At 47.6% G+C, this 15,669-nt stretch overlaps 1 protein-coding gene across 1 annotated transcript; it reads right to left on the reverse strand.

Moving 5' to 3' along the window:
- Positions 1-4,177: 4,177 nt before the first annotated feature.
- Positions 4,178-15,669, reverse strand: LOC146525042 (uncharacterized). The gene is made up of 3 exons (XM_085160295.1): positions 13,950-15,669; positions 7,602-13,414; positions 4,178-4,550 (listed from the first exon to the last, which is right to left on the reverse strand). Exons 2-3 carry the CDS (start codon positions 13,148-13,150, stop codon positions 4,178-4,180), a joined length of 5,922 nt encoding a protein of 1,973 aa, XP_085016421.1. The 5' UTR covers positions 13,151-13,414; positions 13,950-15,669.

Consider the following 15,669-nt stretch of genomic DNA (forward strand, 5'->3'; position numbering starts at 1 on the left):
CCCTCCTCCTGCTCACACATAACGCATAACGTGTATGGCGGTCCATTCTCCCTGCAACACGGACTACACTGCCCATGATGCTACATTCTTTAGAGCTATGCTTGTAGCATTCTGCCTGTTAGTTTAGCACAACAATAACAACAACAACAAAAAGGCGCTCTCTCACCCAGGAAACACACAGTCGCAGAGAGAGAGAGAGACAGCGTCGCCCTGCAACCATGGCAACCGTAACTCTGCCACCTGGAACAACAGAACGTAGCTGTCAAACAAAACCCAAACAGGCCTGACCCGCCACAATATGAAACAGGAAAGTACCGCAGTGTAATCCATTTATTTCAACAAAGTAACTGTATTCTAAATACCACCTTTTTAAACGGTAACTGTAACGGAATACAGTTACTCATATTTTGTATTTTAAATACGTAACGGCGGTACATGTATTCCGTTACTCCCCAACACTGTCCGTGCTGACTCAATGAGCCCATTTTGAGAAACTCACGCCTCTCCCATCCATTTATAAACACACTTATGATAAGGCTGCTGTCAAACGACAATTCCAGGTAGGAGATAAAGTACTTGTTCTCTTGCCTGTCCCCAGATCATCTCTTTCTGCTAAGTATGAGGGTCCTTATGAGGTACGCGAAAGAGTAGGAGAAACCGATTACATAATCGGCACGCCAAATCGAAGACGCAAAATTCGTGTTTGCCATATAAACAGGTTAAAGTTATACCATTCCCATCCCCAACCAAAATCCACTGGGTGCTGTGCTCCTATGGCCGTCTTCAGTCACTCAGAGGTAGAAGCACAGACGAGGCTGATGGTTTAAAACTGAACTACTCCAGTTGTTCTAGGCCCCACTTGCCTAACTCTGAAGAGTTAAAATCACTCCGGAGTCAGCTTGATCACCTGTCTCCCGAGCAACAAGAAGACGTAGCTAGTTTGGTCCATGAGTACCCCTGTTTATTTGGTGATGTGCCTACCCGCACTACAGTGCTAAAACATGACATAGACGTTCAAAATGTAAAGCCCATCAAACAACACCCTTATCGCGTAAATCCCAGCAAACGTTTGTTGATGAAGCAGGAAACTGAGTACCTGCTACAACACGGTTTGGCAGAGCCCAGTCAGAGCCCGTGGAGCTCACCATGCTTGCTAGAAGCAAAACCAGATGGTTCACCTCGTTTTATCACTGACTTCCGTAAAGTAAACGGCGTTACTGTCCTAGACTCATATCCACTCCCTAGAATTGAGGATTGCGTGGACAGTATTGGAATGGCCTTGGAACTTCTCAAAGGCTATTGTCAAGTCCCCTGAACCAAGCGTGCTTCTAACATTTGAGCTTTCGTAACGCCCGGCACCTTTTTGCAGTACACTAGTGATGGGATTTCCGGCTCTTTTTCGAGAACCGGCTCTTTCGGCTCGGCTCACTAAAAAGAGCCGGCTCTTTCGGCTCTGAACCGGCTCTTCAGGTTGTTTTGTTGCTTTAATTAATTTATTATTAACAACAATATAAAATTATGCACAAAAGGAATTACTAATGTAAAAAAAAAAAAGTGGTTTTATTTATATATGTTTATATATAAATATATGCGGTGGCCACTAGAGACAAAACACGTACAAACTCCAAAAAGCACGTACAAACTCCAAAACACATTGCTGGCGTTAACTGCACTTCCAAAACAGAGCTACCTAGATCACTTAAATTACACAATTGAAAGCATATGTGTATTGTTTGTGTATTTATAGACAAGCACTCATATATATTCAAATAATTAAAAAAAAAAAAGGTTCATTTACCTGTTACTACACACCACTCGTTGGTACTTGCTGGCTTGTGTAGCCACTAGGTAAAAAAAAGCTCAACACTGCGCCTAGCATTTTGGAGCACTTCTGTTGTCTTTTGTACGTGTTTTGGAGTTTTCACGTGCTTCTGAGTTTTTATGTGCTTCTGAGTTTTTACATGTTTTGGAGTTTGTACGTGCTTCGGAGTTTGTACGTGCTATGTAGTTTTTTATGTGTTTTGGAGTTTTCACGTGTTTTGGAGTTTGTAAGTTTGCTTCAGGGTTTGTACGTGCTTCAGAGTTCGTACGTGTTTTGAAGTTTGCACGTGCTTTGTCTCTAGGGGCCACCGTAAATATACTTTTATTTATTCACTCCACATAAAATGTAATAAATAAATCATATAATACAAAAACCAACTATTCACATTTCAACTTTTACCTACTTACATTTTCAGCTTTTCTCCTTTTAAACAAATTTAAAGTGAAACAACACAAAACACTGCAAACCACAACACAATTAAACACATTCTCTGTCATATGGGCCTGCATAAATAAACTTTCTGAATCCTTCTCCAAAAAGTTGATTCTGTTCATCTGGACGTAGCGTTTTGTGGGAGAGACGTTTCGTCTCTCATCCAAGTGACTTTTTTAGTCTCAGCTGTCTGCAGGTTTCCCCAATCTTATAAACAGCACATTTGCATAATGACTGAAACCAGCCCACTGAAGGAACAATGGGCTGTGAGGTCAGTTCCTTAATCATAATTATGCAAATTCTCATGACCATTGATCAACAACCACTGACCAAAACCCACTGATCAAAGACCACCGATCAATGGCTATGAGTACCAAACTGGTCCACCCCAAGGATTGGGTCCCCCGACACAAACAGAGTAACATAGTGTACGCTGTTAAGTGCCAGGAGGATTGCCAGGATTTATACATCGGGGAAACCAAACAACCTCTGGCGAAGCGGATGGCACAACACAGAAGAGCTACCTCGTCAGGCCAGGACTCTGCAGTCTATTCACACCTACAGGCCAGTGGACACTCTTTCAAGGATGAGGATGTACACGTCTTGGACAGGAAAGAAAGCTGGTTTGAGCATGGAGTCAAGGAGGCCATTTACGTGAAAAGGGAAAGACCATCTCTGAATTGAGGAGGGGGCCTAAGGGTACATCTTTCGCCATCTTACATTACATTGATTGCAGCCATTCCCCAACTCTCTGTGAATGGTACTCATGAAGTGAAGTGGAAAAAAGTGCGAGAGAAAGAAAAATAAAAAACCCACGGCTCGCGATGAGGAGCCGGCTCGCGATGAGGAGCTGGCATGCGTCGTTCATGTCAAAGATCCGGCTCTAAGAGCCGTTTCGTTCGCGACCGACACATCACTACAGTACACTGTCATTGTCAAGTGTTCTCTGTCTGTGAGGTGCCCACACTTGAAAAAGACCAGACTTTGAATTTCACTCAAATTTATTTTGCTAGCTGATAGGTAGGTAGGTAGGTGAAAAACCTTTCAACACAAAAACAAAGAACATTTCATCAATCATTCAGGTAAATTAAATGCATTATACAGAATACAAATGAAATAACAAAAATATATACACTTCAGTAAAGCCATTTAACATAGCTAATGCAAAATACTTTTGTCTAGACTATCATTTAACCCAGTTTAAGTTAGTTTTACATTCATTGGTTTTTTAATTACAGAGCTGAGTAATTTCAAACAAGGAAGATGGAATAAACTGGTTCTTAAATACACAAAATGTGTCTACCATGCATTTACACTTTTTATAAACAATTAAATTTTACAAAGTATACATTTTAGAGTTTGCAAATATTCTAATAGAGAGTAGTATTAATTAACATAAATATGTGGGAAACACTATCTACATAAACAATTTATTCAAACTTAAACATTCATTTTAATATCAATAACTTTTTAAACTTAAATGCAGTAACTACTTCCCAAACATAAATACATCTCCACAATTGAGCTTCCATAGTTCCCAAACATATAAGCAGCAAATACGAGTCCAAGAGCTTACCGATAGCCCGTCTAGCTCAAAGTCTTCCTCACAGTGGAAAGTGGATTGCTTGTTTGCTGTCCTCTCAGTATGTCGCACTCGGGTCAAATGACTGCTGCATGCATTTTAAGGTCTACTAGGCACGCCAGCCCTTGATTGCTCTAATTCAGCTCACCTGGCGGAGCGGCGCACACCAGGCCGCGCTTAGCTGTAGATTGCACAAGGTCTAAATCAGCAGCCATGCACAAGCAGCAGCACAGAGCAGGTAGTGGGCAGGAGGAGGAAGAGAAGAGCAACAGCCACACCTACTAGGTCAGCGCGACACCTCCCACTCGATCTTTGCTCAGCACTGCCTGGAAAGATCGCAGTCAGGTGGGCTGGTCCCTTGCTTGATCTTCCACCGGTAAAAGGACCACAAGACGCCGGATGTCCCGATGTAAAATGGTGCCCAGCTCAGGACTTCTGGTAGCAGATTTTGGACTCTTGACTGCAATGCTGGAACTTGGAGAGACCCTCACATGCACATCTCGAACAATCCCTCTGGAATCAGGATTCACGCTGATGACTTTTGCGAGTCTGAACTGCCCTCTAAGGGCATTTTGGTCGCAGAGCCAAACTATGTCTCCAACAGCAATGTTTCTCTCTGCAGTATGCCACTTACTGCGGATGAACAGGTTTGGTCCAGCGAGTTGGCTCCAGGACCTCCAGAAGTTGTTGACCATGGTTTGTACTTCCTTCAGCCTTTTGAAAGGATAATTTATAAGGATAATAAACTGAAATGTAAAATTCCAACCTCCCCTTTAGTATGCTTGTTGGGAAATTTGGATGATGTCACTACAGAAATGAATACAGTCCACATGGTTTTTATTGCCCTATGCATCGCCAAGAAAACGGTCCTCATGAACTGGAAAAATAAAAATAATCTTAATTCTAGCCAATATAGAAACTATCTAATAGATCACATTAGTCTCGATATAGCCTCTGCCACCGCATTAGATCAATCCCTCTGGGCTCCTTTGATCGGCTCCATCACCTAGCGGGGGTAGGGGGTCGTGGTTTGGTCCCGCCTTGGCTATTGTGGTTGATGTGGAGGTTGGGATGGGCTTAGGGCACCTGGAGGACCCCTAGAGACGTTATCCCTGGAGGGCTTAACCCGGGGGTTGTGTTCATAACCTGGTTAGTGGCTCTGGTCGCTCTCAGAGGTTGTTCTCCTCGTGGCCGCGGAGCGTGCAGCGGGGCTGGAGGATGGTCTGTGCTGGCGGACGTAGGTTACTGGCCTGGTGGCCTGGCTGCCCCTGAGTGGATCCGGGGCGGGCGTGGGGGTTTGGGGTTCGGGGGTGCTTCGCCTCCGTGCTGGGGCTCTGGCTGGACCTTGGGGGCTTCGGTCCTCGTCGGTGTGTCGCCGAGGTTGTGGGCGGGTGGGTGCACGGGGGCTCAGCCCTGGCGCAGGGGGCCTCTTGTGCATCGGCCTAACCGGGGGGCTCTTGAACTGGCAGGGAGGTTGTTCCATCTTTGCAGGAGTCCACTCTGCAGGTGGGGGAGAGACATAGGAGAGGTGGAGAATAAACTTAACCTGGGTGTCTGTGTCTTGTGTAGTCTGGGAGATGATTGAATGTTGGGGTGGGTACAGTTTCCTCTGCGGTGGGGTGGGGTGGGCTGCCCCGGGTCCTGTGGGGCTTGGCGGTGCTGCTGCCGTAGGCCCCGGTCTGGATGGGCCTGGGCTCCCTTGCCTTGGTGGATGCCAGAGGATGGGGGTGCATATTGGGGTCAGCGGGGGAGCTGGCCCTAGGGAGGGACACCCTCCCCTCCCTTCTTTTCCTCCCCATCCCCGGCTGCCTCCCTCTTCCCGCTCCACCACACCCACCCACACAGGTAGGGCTTTGGGGTGCGGGTGTGTCACCAGGGTGCAGGGGAGACATCCCCCCCCCCCCCCCCGTCCTCTTCTGGCCACCTGTGCCTCAATTTTATCTCACAACTTAGACATCCACATTACTTACACTCTCATAACACACACACATATATATATATAGGGCCTTGAGGGTGGGCACGTTAACGGCGTCCAGTAGACGGTCTGTGTATTCAAACCTACCTCTGGCGCCGGTGCCCACCTCTCAATTTTAAATCCATGTAGACATTGAGGGTTCTCGGGAGGGGCCGTGCTAACACCTGCTGCTCTCTGGCAGCAGCACCATGCTCTCCCTTGTTTTAAATACACTTTAGAGCAACACGCAGCAACACTACACTTGAGCGGGAGGAGGGAGGTATGGGGTCTTAACACACCCCCGTTCTCTGCTAGCCGTCGGGGCGGGGGGGCTGGGAAGAGATGCTGGCTGTCCGATTGGCCTCCCTGCTGCTGCGGAGCCTGGGGCGGTCTGCTTGCCTCCACCCCGGAGGGAAGGGTAACATCTCTTGGGTCTGGGTGCCGTTTCCATCTCTGGGGGTGAGGATACCTGGACCCGGGGTATAGAGTATGTTTGGGGAGTGTGATTGTGTGTACATGTCCACTTACGTTTATTCCTACGTTGGGTGAGTGCTGAGTGTTTGTATATGTGTGCATGAGGGTGGGAATGCATGTCTGTGTCTGTGTGTGCCTGTTTGTCTGTGTCTATATGTCAGGTCGGGTCTTAGACTCCACCTCTCTGGGAACTCCAAGGCCCTCCAAAGTGTGGAGGCCTATCTCCCCTCACCACACTCCCTGCCGGTGACTGATGCCCTCAGGGGTCGGTGCATTGTTGGTTCTTGGTGTCCGGGGCTGGGCGCTCAGGTCATGTGCCAGCTCACTCCCGGTGGCTACTTGGCGGGGCCTGGCGCCTGCTGCTCGGTCAGGCCTCTTCCGGGGCGCGGGGGGCCCTCGGGCCTCCGGCCTCTGTGCCTGCGGCTCGGTTCACTCTGGCACAGCTGGCTGCCGGCGGAGCCGGCGGGCACGCCGGTGCAGCCCCCTCTAGCTTCTGCCCGGTGGCTACTGGGTGACCCCTCGTCTGGGGATCCTCAGCCCTTCCCATGAAGGTGGCACGGATGCCCCTCCGGTGGTCCTCCTTGGGCTCTTGCACTCTGGGGCCTCTGGATGTCTGGGGCCTGGATCTCCTCCATGCCTGCTTCATGCCCTGGGGGACGGGGCTATGGCTCTCTACATCCTCTAGCAGACCATTACATGGGGAAACCATTTGAATACAAGCGCGCCGATCCACACAGGTGTGCACAGGGGTGTTCACTGTTCGTAGACTTAAATCACACCTTTCTTGGCTGCTACTTCAAAGCACATTGTGCGCTGTCTGTCCTGCGTGCTGCACAACAACATTCAATATTTAGTATTTACTGCTGTTTACACTTAGCTAGATTAATGCGATGGTGTTGTGTATAGTATGTTGCTTTGTTTTGGGGTTTTTTTTGCTTGTTTTCTATTCTTTTTCTCTCAACAGGTGATCCCGGAGATATTTTTTCTTCCCCCCTTTCTCACTGTCCCTCTCCCCTTCTGTTTTTCTTTTCCTTCCTCTTTCTTTCTCCCTTTCCTATCCCTCACTCATGTCTGTCCCGTCTGTAACAACTGAAAATAAAATAAATAATAAAAACAAAGGTCGATCAAATGGACCAATACGGCAATGCCATGATGATCCATTTGGCAAAATAAATCCATTGGGTATCCTTGTTGGTCTTCAGACAACAATTCTGACGGCTAAAGAACCAAATGGGACAGGCGAAAAAAAAAAAAAAAAAAAAAAAAAAAAAAAGAAAGGATAATTTGTGAAGTCGATAGTTTTGAAGTCCCCACTTTGTGTGGCTCGACCAAGTAACAGATTATTCGGCGTGATGTAGTCAATGCGATCTTCTCGGCTCTGAATTCTGGCATCAATGGGTCTCTCATTTGCAAGGTTGGCAGCTAGCTGGAGTGCTGTCAGAAACTCACTGAAGGTAAGAGCCTCCGCATTGCCAAGCGTATGAAGGGCTCTCTTGGTAACTCTGACAGCAGCTTCGGCGGCCCCATTTCGGTGAGGTGAGTCAGCAGGAAGAATCTTCCATGCCCAGGTGGTCTCATTTTTGGCAGAGTACTCTTCAAGTGACTCCTTGTTTTGCTGTCTCAGGTAAGCATACATTTCTTCTAGTATAGGTTTGGCGCCGACAAAGTTTGTGCCAGGATCTGACCAGATTTTTCGGGGATGGCCTCGGACAGAGGTGAACCTCTGGTAGGCAAGCAGGAAGCTCTCTGTTGATAGTGTGCTCGCTAGTTCGACATGAATGGCTCGGCTTGCCATACAGCAAAACACAACTCCCCAAACTTCCATGGTCACTCTTCTCTTGACATCATCCCTCACATGATAGGGTCCAAACAGGTCGACAGATGTGAATTCGAATGGTGCAGCAGGATTTGACCTCTCTTCAGGTAAGTCTCCCATTACTTGCTTACAGGTTCTTGCCTTTGCTTTCTTGCAGATGATGCACTGGTCAACAACCTTTTGGGCAATAATTCTTCCTCTTACAACCCAAGCCTTCATTCTCATCCGCAGTAAGGTTCCTGCCACTCCGTCATGTCCCTCGCTGTGTGCTTCTCTGGCGAGGAGGGTGGATAACCAGGCTTGGAATGGTAGAAGGGGAACGGCTTTGCGGTCTTTTTTGAAGGTCTGGATTCTGCCACCACAAACTAGAAGTCCACTTATTTGGTCTCTGTAAACGACTAGTCTGTCTGTTGTGGTGCTTGGGAAGTTGACGCCCTCTTGTGCTGCTAGGCAAAGGTCTCGAAAAGCATCTCGTCTCTCGCTGACTGTGAGGACACCTGAAGATGGTACTACCTCCCACTTTTCTTGGTCTCTGGTCTTGGATCTCATGAACTTTTTTGCAACCCTCCAGACCCACACCACCATCCCAATCAGCCTTCTCAGGTTGCTGAATCGCCTTTCGTCGATTAGCTGTTGGGTTGCTACTCCTGCCAGTGGTCTTCTCGACTCTACGTGTGCTGAGTCCTGAGCTGCCTTGATGTGGAGTCTGGTAAGGACTGCAACAAAAGTCTTTTTCTGTAGCTTTGTGACCTTTTCTCGAGCTTGGGCAGCAACTTCTCCGGCGGATTTCTTCAGCCACTCATCCTCAGGAAGTTGGAGAAACTTTGGACCCGACTGCCACTCGGAGTCCTCGGTTAGGACATTTGGACTGGCCCCTCTGGTGAGAATGTCTGCAATGTTTGCTGACCCGGGAATCCACCACCAATCTTGGACATCAGTGCTACTCTGGATTTCACCAACGCGGTTTGCGAAGGAGGTCTGGAAACCGTAGCTCTCACGCTGGATTGCACCCAAGACTGTTTGGCTGTCGACGAGGTGGTACCATTTATTGACCTGGATTCTGCAGTGTCTCTGGAAGTAGGTCTTCAGACGGGCAGCAAAGACGGCGCCACACATCTCTGCTTTAATAGGATCGCCTTTGTGGTTGAGAGGCGTCAGTTTGGCTTTGGACTCTACTAGTCTCACGATGACACTATGGCTGCAGCTCCAGCGAAGGTACATCACTGCGCCATATGCATGTTCACTGCCATCAGAGAACGTGATGGCACTGGGCTCTGCACAGGGATCTGGTGGAGTCAGGGCTCTAGTGAAATGCAGTTTCTTCAGGTCAGCATACTCTTCCAGAAGCTTTATGGCATCTTCTCGGAGACCTTCAGACAAGGCTGCGTCCCATGTGTCTTCGAGGCAGTGCTTTATTTTTGCTTCTTGGAAAGCTCTCCTTACCAGGATGGCACCCTTTTGTTTGACGGGAGTCACAAGACCGAGTGGGTCATATAGGCCGGAGACTTGGCTTAGCAGTTCTCGCCTGGTGAGTGGATCAGGTGTTTGCTCTCTGACTTCTTCTCTGAGCAGGTCTTGACCAAGGCGCATTTTCCTCCTTTTCTTTGAGAAGTTCACTGCAACCATGACATGAAGCTTGTCATCACTGATGGTGTAGCCAAGGCCAAGGGCTTTGTTGTCATCTTCAGTCAGCTGGTTTGGCAGGATCATAGTCTTTGGCTCTGATCGAGGCAACTCTTTCTTTGACTCCTCCCTCCCACTTTGACTGGAGTAGACCCAAGGCTTCATGTAGAATCCTCCAGCTCTCAGGATGTGCTCGATGTTGTCTGTTAGGCGTCTCAGATGGTCAAGGTCATTGTGTGATGTCAGGATGTCATCGACATAAGCATCTTCTTCCAGCACACGTTTCTCTTCTTTGAAGTGACTGAATGAAGGTAGGTTTGCAGTTTCTCTCATGGCGACTTGGGCTACGCAACCAGCAGGTTTGTCTCCAATGTTGACTCTTGTTATGGCATAGTCTTCTATGCCTGCATCTTCTGTGTCACGCCACAAGAATCTGTGCAAGTGGACCTCTCGATCTTCCAGCCAGACGGAGTTGTACATCTTGCGGATGTCACCAAGGGCAGCGTAGACACCAGCTCGGAACCTCAGCAGGACAGCTCTTATCGGGTTCAGGACATCAGGACCTTTGATGAGGATGTCATTCAGGCTGAGGCCTCTGTACTTCTGGCTGCTGTTCCACACCAGCCTCACTGGGGTAGAGACCGAGTGTGGGTTTGGCGCGATGAGGTGGCTTATATACCATACTGGCCCAGTCCAACTCTGCAGGACTTCTTTGGACAGTTTCACTGCAGCTCTGCGGTTTACCATCTCATGAACTTGTGCTGCATAGGCCGTCTTCCATTCAGGTTCTTTAGATAGCTTCATCTCAGTTCTGATGAATGTTGCTTCTGCCGCTTTCCTGTTATTTGGCAAGGTTGCTGGATCTTCTACCCATGGGTATTTGGCATGCCAATGTGGTTCACTGCTGTGGTCATCTCCAGTTGAATAAGTCAGGCCATTCCTCACAATCTCCATCTCCCTCTCTTCTGCGAGCGTCATTTCTTTACCCCCTGGCTGGCAGCTCCCACAACGACACCCTCCACATCTCGGCTGGCAAGCGGCTCCGATGCTTTCCCACCTCCACCACTTCAGAAAGTCTCTGCTGCTGGTAGGTGTGGTGGATAGAGTCTCAGGGTGATCAGGATGCTGACAGGAAGCTAGGTCTTTAGTGAACTCTTGGTACTTGAATGCAGCAGCTCTCATTGATCTTGCAAAGTGAGTCTTGGAGGTGTGGGCCGTTAAGGTGACTTCCTCAAAGAGATCTGGATGCGTGCCCCCAATTGTCTTGCCAAGTGGACCATCCCAGAGAACCAGGTCACCGATGGAGCGGATCTTTTGGGGCACCAGCTGGCCTTCTTTATGGCTGATTAGAAGCTGGATCTCTCTGGGTCTGATGAGGTCTTGGAGAGGGATGTCAGGGAAGATCTTCTGTAGCTTCTGAGGTGGAACATGTCTTTCCACTTCAGCAATCTTGTCAAGACCATAGCAAACTAACTGGTGAGGCTTTAAAGTTCCTCTTGAGGTGTTGACACGGATCTTGAGAAGGTAGCGCTTGGTTGCCACAGACACCTTCATACCTCCGACACCCTGGATGACAAGCATGACGTCTTCACTGCGAAGGTTGAGCTTACTTGCAGCTTTATGGGTTATGTAGTTTGTGTCAGATGCTAGATCAATCAGTGTCCCAATTCTCTGCCCATCATTGGCGATGACGTCAAGGAGCATCAGGATCACAGGGTACTCTTTTAGACCAGTCTCCTCCAGGAGACCTCTCTCTGCTGCCATGGAGTTGAAGGCTCGTGATGAGACGTTGCAGAAAGCTTCCCGACACCGCTGCGCTAGCTCTGGCGATAGTTTAGAGATGAACTCTTCTTGAACCTCTGTGTACCTCCTCCCCTCAGCTCTCGCCGGACCAGACTTGGGCCTTTGTGATAAGGGTCGTGGCAGGGGACAAAGAAGGTAATGATGCTGGTCTTTGCATTCTGGATTTCCACACAGGTAAGTCGTCTTTCTGCAGGGTTCGTCGTGGATCTCGAGGCACCTCTTGCAGGCTCCAAGTTGCTGCACTGCATCTTTTTTCTCCTGTAACTTTGTGTTGGTTCTAAACCGTCTGCAGATGTAGAGCTTTCTCTTGTGCTTCAGGTCCCCACAGATGATGCAGCCTGCTGGATCAGTACTGGATTTAACTGACTTGGTACGGGCGTACTTTATTGGGAACTTTGTTCTCTCCTTGGCAGGGTCGATGTCTCTCAGCTGGTCTAACTGCTCGTAGATGGACTCTTGAGATTGGAGGTACGCAAGCAGCTTGTCAAACCGGTTCTGATGAGTCACAGCATTCTTTGGATCAGCAGCGTGGGTAAGCCAGTCTTTCTTTAGGGACTCAGGCAGCTTGCTCTCAATAGACTTTATTACTAATAGGTTCTTTATGGCACTTGCTTGATCCAGCTCATTCAAATCATAGAGGGCCTTTTCAACTGCGTGGATAAGCTCTATAATTCTTCTAGGCTGGTTGCTACGGACAGGAGGGATAGCTTGAAGCTCCTCAATGATTTCAATGGCGATGGTGGCTTGATTTCCATAGCGGTTCTCAAGGACTCTGAAGATCTCATCGGCCGAGGTGTATGTGGACAGGCGCAGATCTTTGGCCACTTTATCATCGAGGCTATCGAGAAGTTGGAATTTCTTTACTTCCATGGACCTGGTTGGTTCACCTTGCTTTTGCAGAGCCTCCCATTCCTTCCGCCATCTGTAGAACTCACGCTGGCTGCCGGTGAACTTTGGTAAAGCTGTGGCTTTCAGTTTTATGGCTGCGACCGGGGCCGCGTTGCGGACTGTGATAATTGCTTGGTCGGCATCTCTTTTAATTCTCTCTGCTTTGATCAGGGCTGCCTTCCCTGACACCAGCTTTGGAAGGCAGGTTTCGAGCTCCATTAGTCGACGATCACAATCTCGCCCCTCAGCAGGTGGAGCCCAGCGGTTCCACGTCTGGTGTGCCTGCTTAGCTTTCTTCACCAGTTCTTCCAGATGGTGGAGCATAAAATCATATGCCTCCAAGGGTGTATCAGGCTGAGTGGATGTGACATTCTCACACACCATTTCTGCTGATTTTAGAGCAAGGGTCAGTTCTTTTTCACCATATGATGTCCACAGTGTCTCTCTGATCAGGTGCTTCACCTCCTTCAACTTCTGCTCACATTCTTTCTCCGTTTTCTTGACGTCTGCTCTCTGTTGGCCCATCAGCTCCAGTGTGCCCTCTGCTTCACACTGCGTGATGTAGGCGGCCTCAAGCTCCTCATTCACGTCAATCACTTTGGAGCCCTCTGCTGTGAGTCTCTTGAAGGAATCCTGCAGCTCCTCTACAGACATATCCATGTGGGTCCTTATTATATGGTTGGTGAGTCTGGAAAACAGTCTCTTTGCAGTGGTTCGCTCCATTTTCAGCTCTTCGAGTGACTTGGACTCAGCCATGCTGCTTTCTTGGTTACTGATTGGACAGGCAAACGGCAAGTTGCGATTTCCTCCAGGCCCCCAGGTGCAGTCTTCTCCATCTTTGTGGTGAGCTTTTGTGGAGTCTTCACTGGTCAAGGCCGGTTTCTTTACTGGCCAGGGCGGTTTTTCACTGTCAAGTGTTCTCTGTCTGTGAGGTGCCCACACTTGAAAAAGACCAGACTTTGAATTTCACTCAAATTTATTTTGCTAGCTGATAGGTAGGTAGGTAGGTAGGTGAAAAACCTTTCAACACAAAAACAAAGAACATTTCATCAATCATTCAGGTAAATTAAATGCATTATACAGAATACAAATGAAATAACAAAAATATATACACTTCAGTAAAGCCATTTAACATAGCTAATGCAAAATACTTTTGTCTAGACTATCATTTAACCCAGTTTAAGTTAGTTTTACATTCATTGGTTTTTTAATTACAGAGCTGAGTAATTTCAAACAAGGAAGATGGAATAAACTGGTTCTTAAATACACAAAATGTGTCTACCATGCATTTACACTTTTTATAAACAATTAAATTTTACAAAGTATACATTTTAGAGTTTGCAAATATTCTAATAGAGAGTAGTATTAATTAACATAAATATGTGGGAAACACTATCTACATAAACAATTTATTCAAACTTAAACATTCATTTTAATATCAATAACTTTTTAAACTTAAATGCAGTAACTACTTCCCAAACATAAATACATCTCCACAATTGAGCTTCCATAGTTCCCAAACATATAAGCAGCAAATACGAGTCCAAGAGCTTACCGATAGCCCGTCTAGCTCAAAGTCTTCCTCACAGTGGAAAGTGGATTGCTTGTTTGCTGTCCTCTCAGTATGTCGCACTCGGGTCAAATGACTGCTGCATGCATTTTAAGGTCTACTAGGCACGCCAGCCCTTGATTGCTCTAATTCAGCTCACCTGGCGGAGCGGCGCACACCAGGCCGCGCTTAGCTGTAGATTGCACAAGGTCTAAATCAGCAGCCATGCACAAGCAGCAGCACAGAGCAGGTAGTGGGCAGGAGGAGGAAGAGAAGAGCAACAGCCACACCTACTAGGTCAGCGCGACAGTCATGGCATTTGGGATGTGTAATGCACCCGCGATGTTCCAGAGGTTGGTGAATAAGGTCCTCTATGGCCTCTCCTTAACGCCAAGGTTGCAGTAATTATGGAGTGTCCCGCACCTACCACCCGGCAGGAGTTGCGCAGATTCCTGGGAATGGTGGTTTATCACAGGAACTTCTGCAAAAACTTCTCCTCCATAGTCCAGCCGTTGACCAACCTACTGAGTCCTAAGGTTGATTTCCTATGGTCTGGTGAGTGTCAGGATGCCTTTGAAAGTGCAAAAGCCCTCCTATGCCACACTCCTGTGTTAACTGCACCCGACTTGATGCGTCCATTCAAGTTAGAGGTTGATGCCAGTGCTGTTGGGGCTGGGGCAGTATTGTTGCAAGAAGACTTGCAGGGATTGGACCACCCCATTTGTTACTTCTCCCGCAAGTTTAACAAGCATTAGGTAAATTACTCTGTCATTGAAAAGGAGACATTGGCCTTGTTGCTAGTTCTTCAGCACTTCCATGTGTACTTGGGGTCTGGCACATTACCTGTTGTAGTGTACACTGATCATAATCCACTTGTATTTCTTGCCCGAATGTTTAACCACAATCAATGACTCATGCGATGGGCCTTGCTGCTGCAAGAGTACAACTTGGAGATTCAGCATATAAAAGGATCAGAAAATGTACGAGCTGATGGCCTCTCCCGGTTGTGAGTATGACTTGTTTTGTTGTCTGTCACGAATATTGAAATCTGTGTATACAAAACATAGTCTTTTATTTTAAGGGGAAGGGTGTTACGGCCCTGGGCCTTGGAGGAAGTGAGACCGCCCTTTTGTTTATGCAAATCCAAGTGTGCTAGGACTCGTGGATGACTGGCTGTTGGGAGTCCTGTGCCAGCCTTCTTTTATGCAGATCAAAGTGTGCCAGACCACACGGACGATTGGCTGCCTGGAGATCCCATGACACTCCAAGACCAACTGACTGGCTGATTTTCTGCACCTGTGAGTATAAAAAGGCTGAAGATTCTTCACACTGTGGGGAACTGCTGCTCTGAAGTGAACATGCAGTGTCTTCCTTGTCTGCCTAGCATTTGAACTGTGTTTGTAAACCCTGATATAGAGCTGACCTTAGTTTTATTAGAGTCTTGTGTTTGCTGGCTCACCTTAGTTAACCCTTAGCTTTTATTCTTGCCTGTTCTTTTCTTTGTGTATTAATTGTTTGCCCGGTGGTCTGTTGAACAGCCCCATCAGTTTTCAGTTTAACGTTTGCAATAAAACCCCTTATTTACTCTGATTTCGTGAGAGGGCTTGTGTATGTTTCTCCCCACCTGTCGCCTACCAGAGGGGGTCGTAACAATGGGTTCAAATTGCTTTTAATAATACTAAAAGAAAGAGTGATATTAAAAGCAAATATTTAAGTACACTTTAAA

The sequence above is a fragment of the Neolamprologus multifasciatus genome, chromosome 1, assembly GCF_963576455.1.
Source record: "Neolamprologus multifasciatus chromosome 1, fNeoMul1.2, whole genome shotgun sequence".
NCBI lineage: Eukaryota > Metazoa > Chordata > Actinopteri > Cichliformes > Cichlidae > Neolamprologus > Neolamprologus multifasciatus.

Coding starts and splice junctions, on each gene's coding strand:
- LOC146525042 (XM_085160295.1), bottom strand. CDS start 13,150: ATGGCTGAGTCCAAGTCACTCGAAGAGCTGAAAATGGAGCGAACCACT. Junction 4,551..7,601: donor TACATCACGCCGAATAATCT/GTTACTTGGTCG, acceptor TCCTTTCAAAAG/GCTGAAGGAAGTACAAACCA.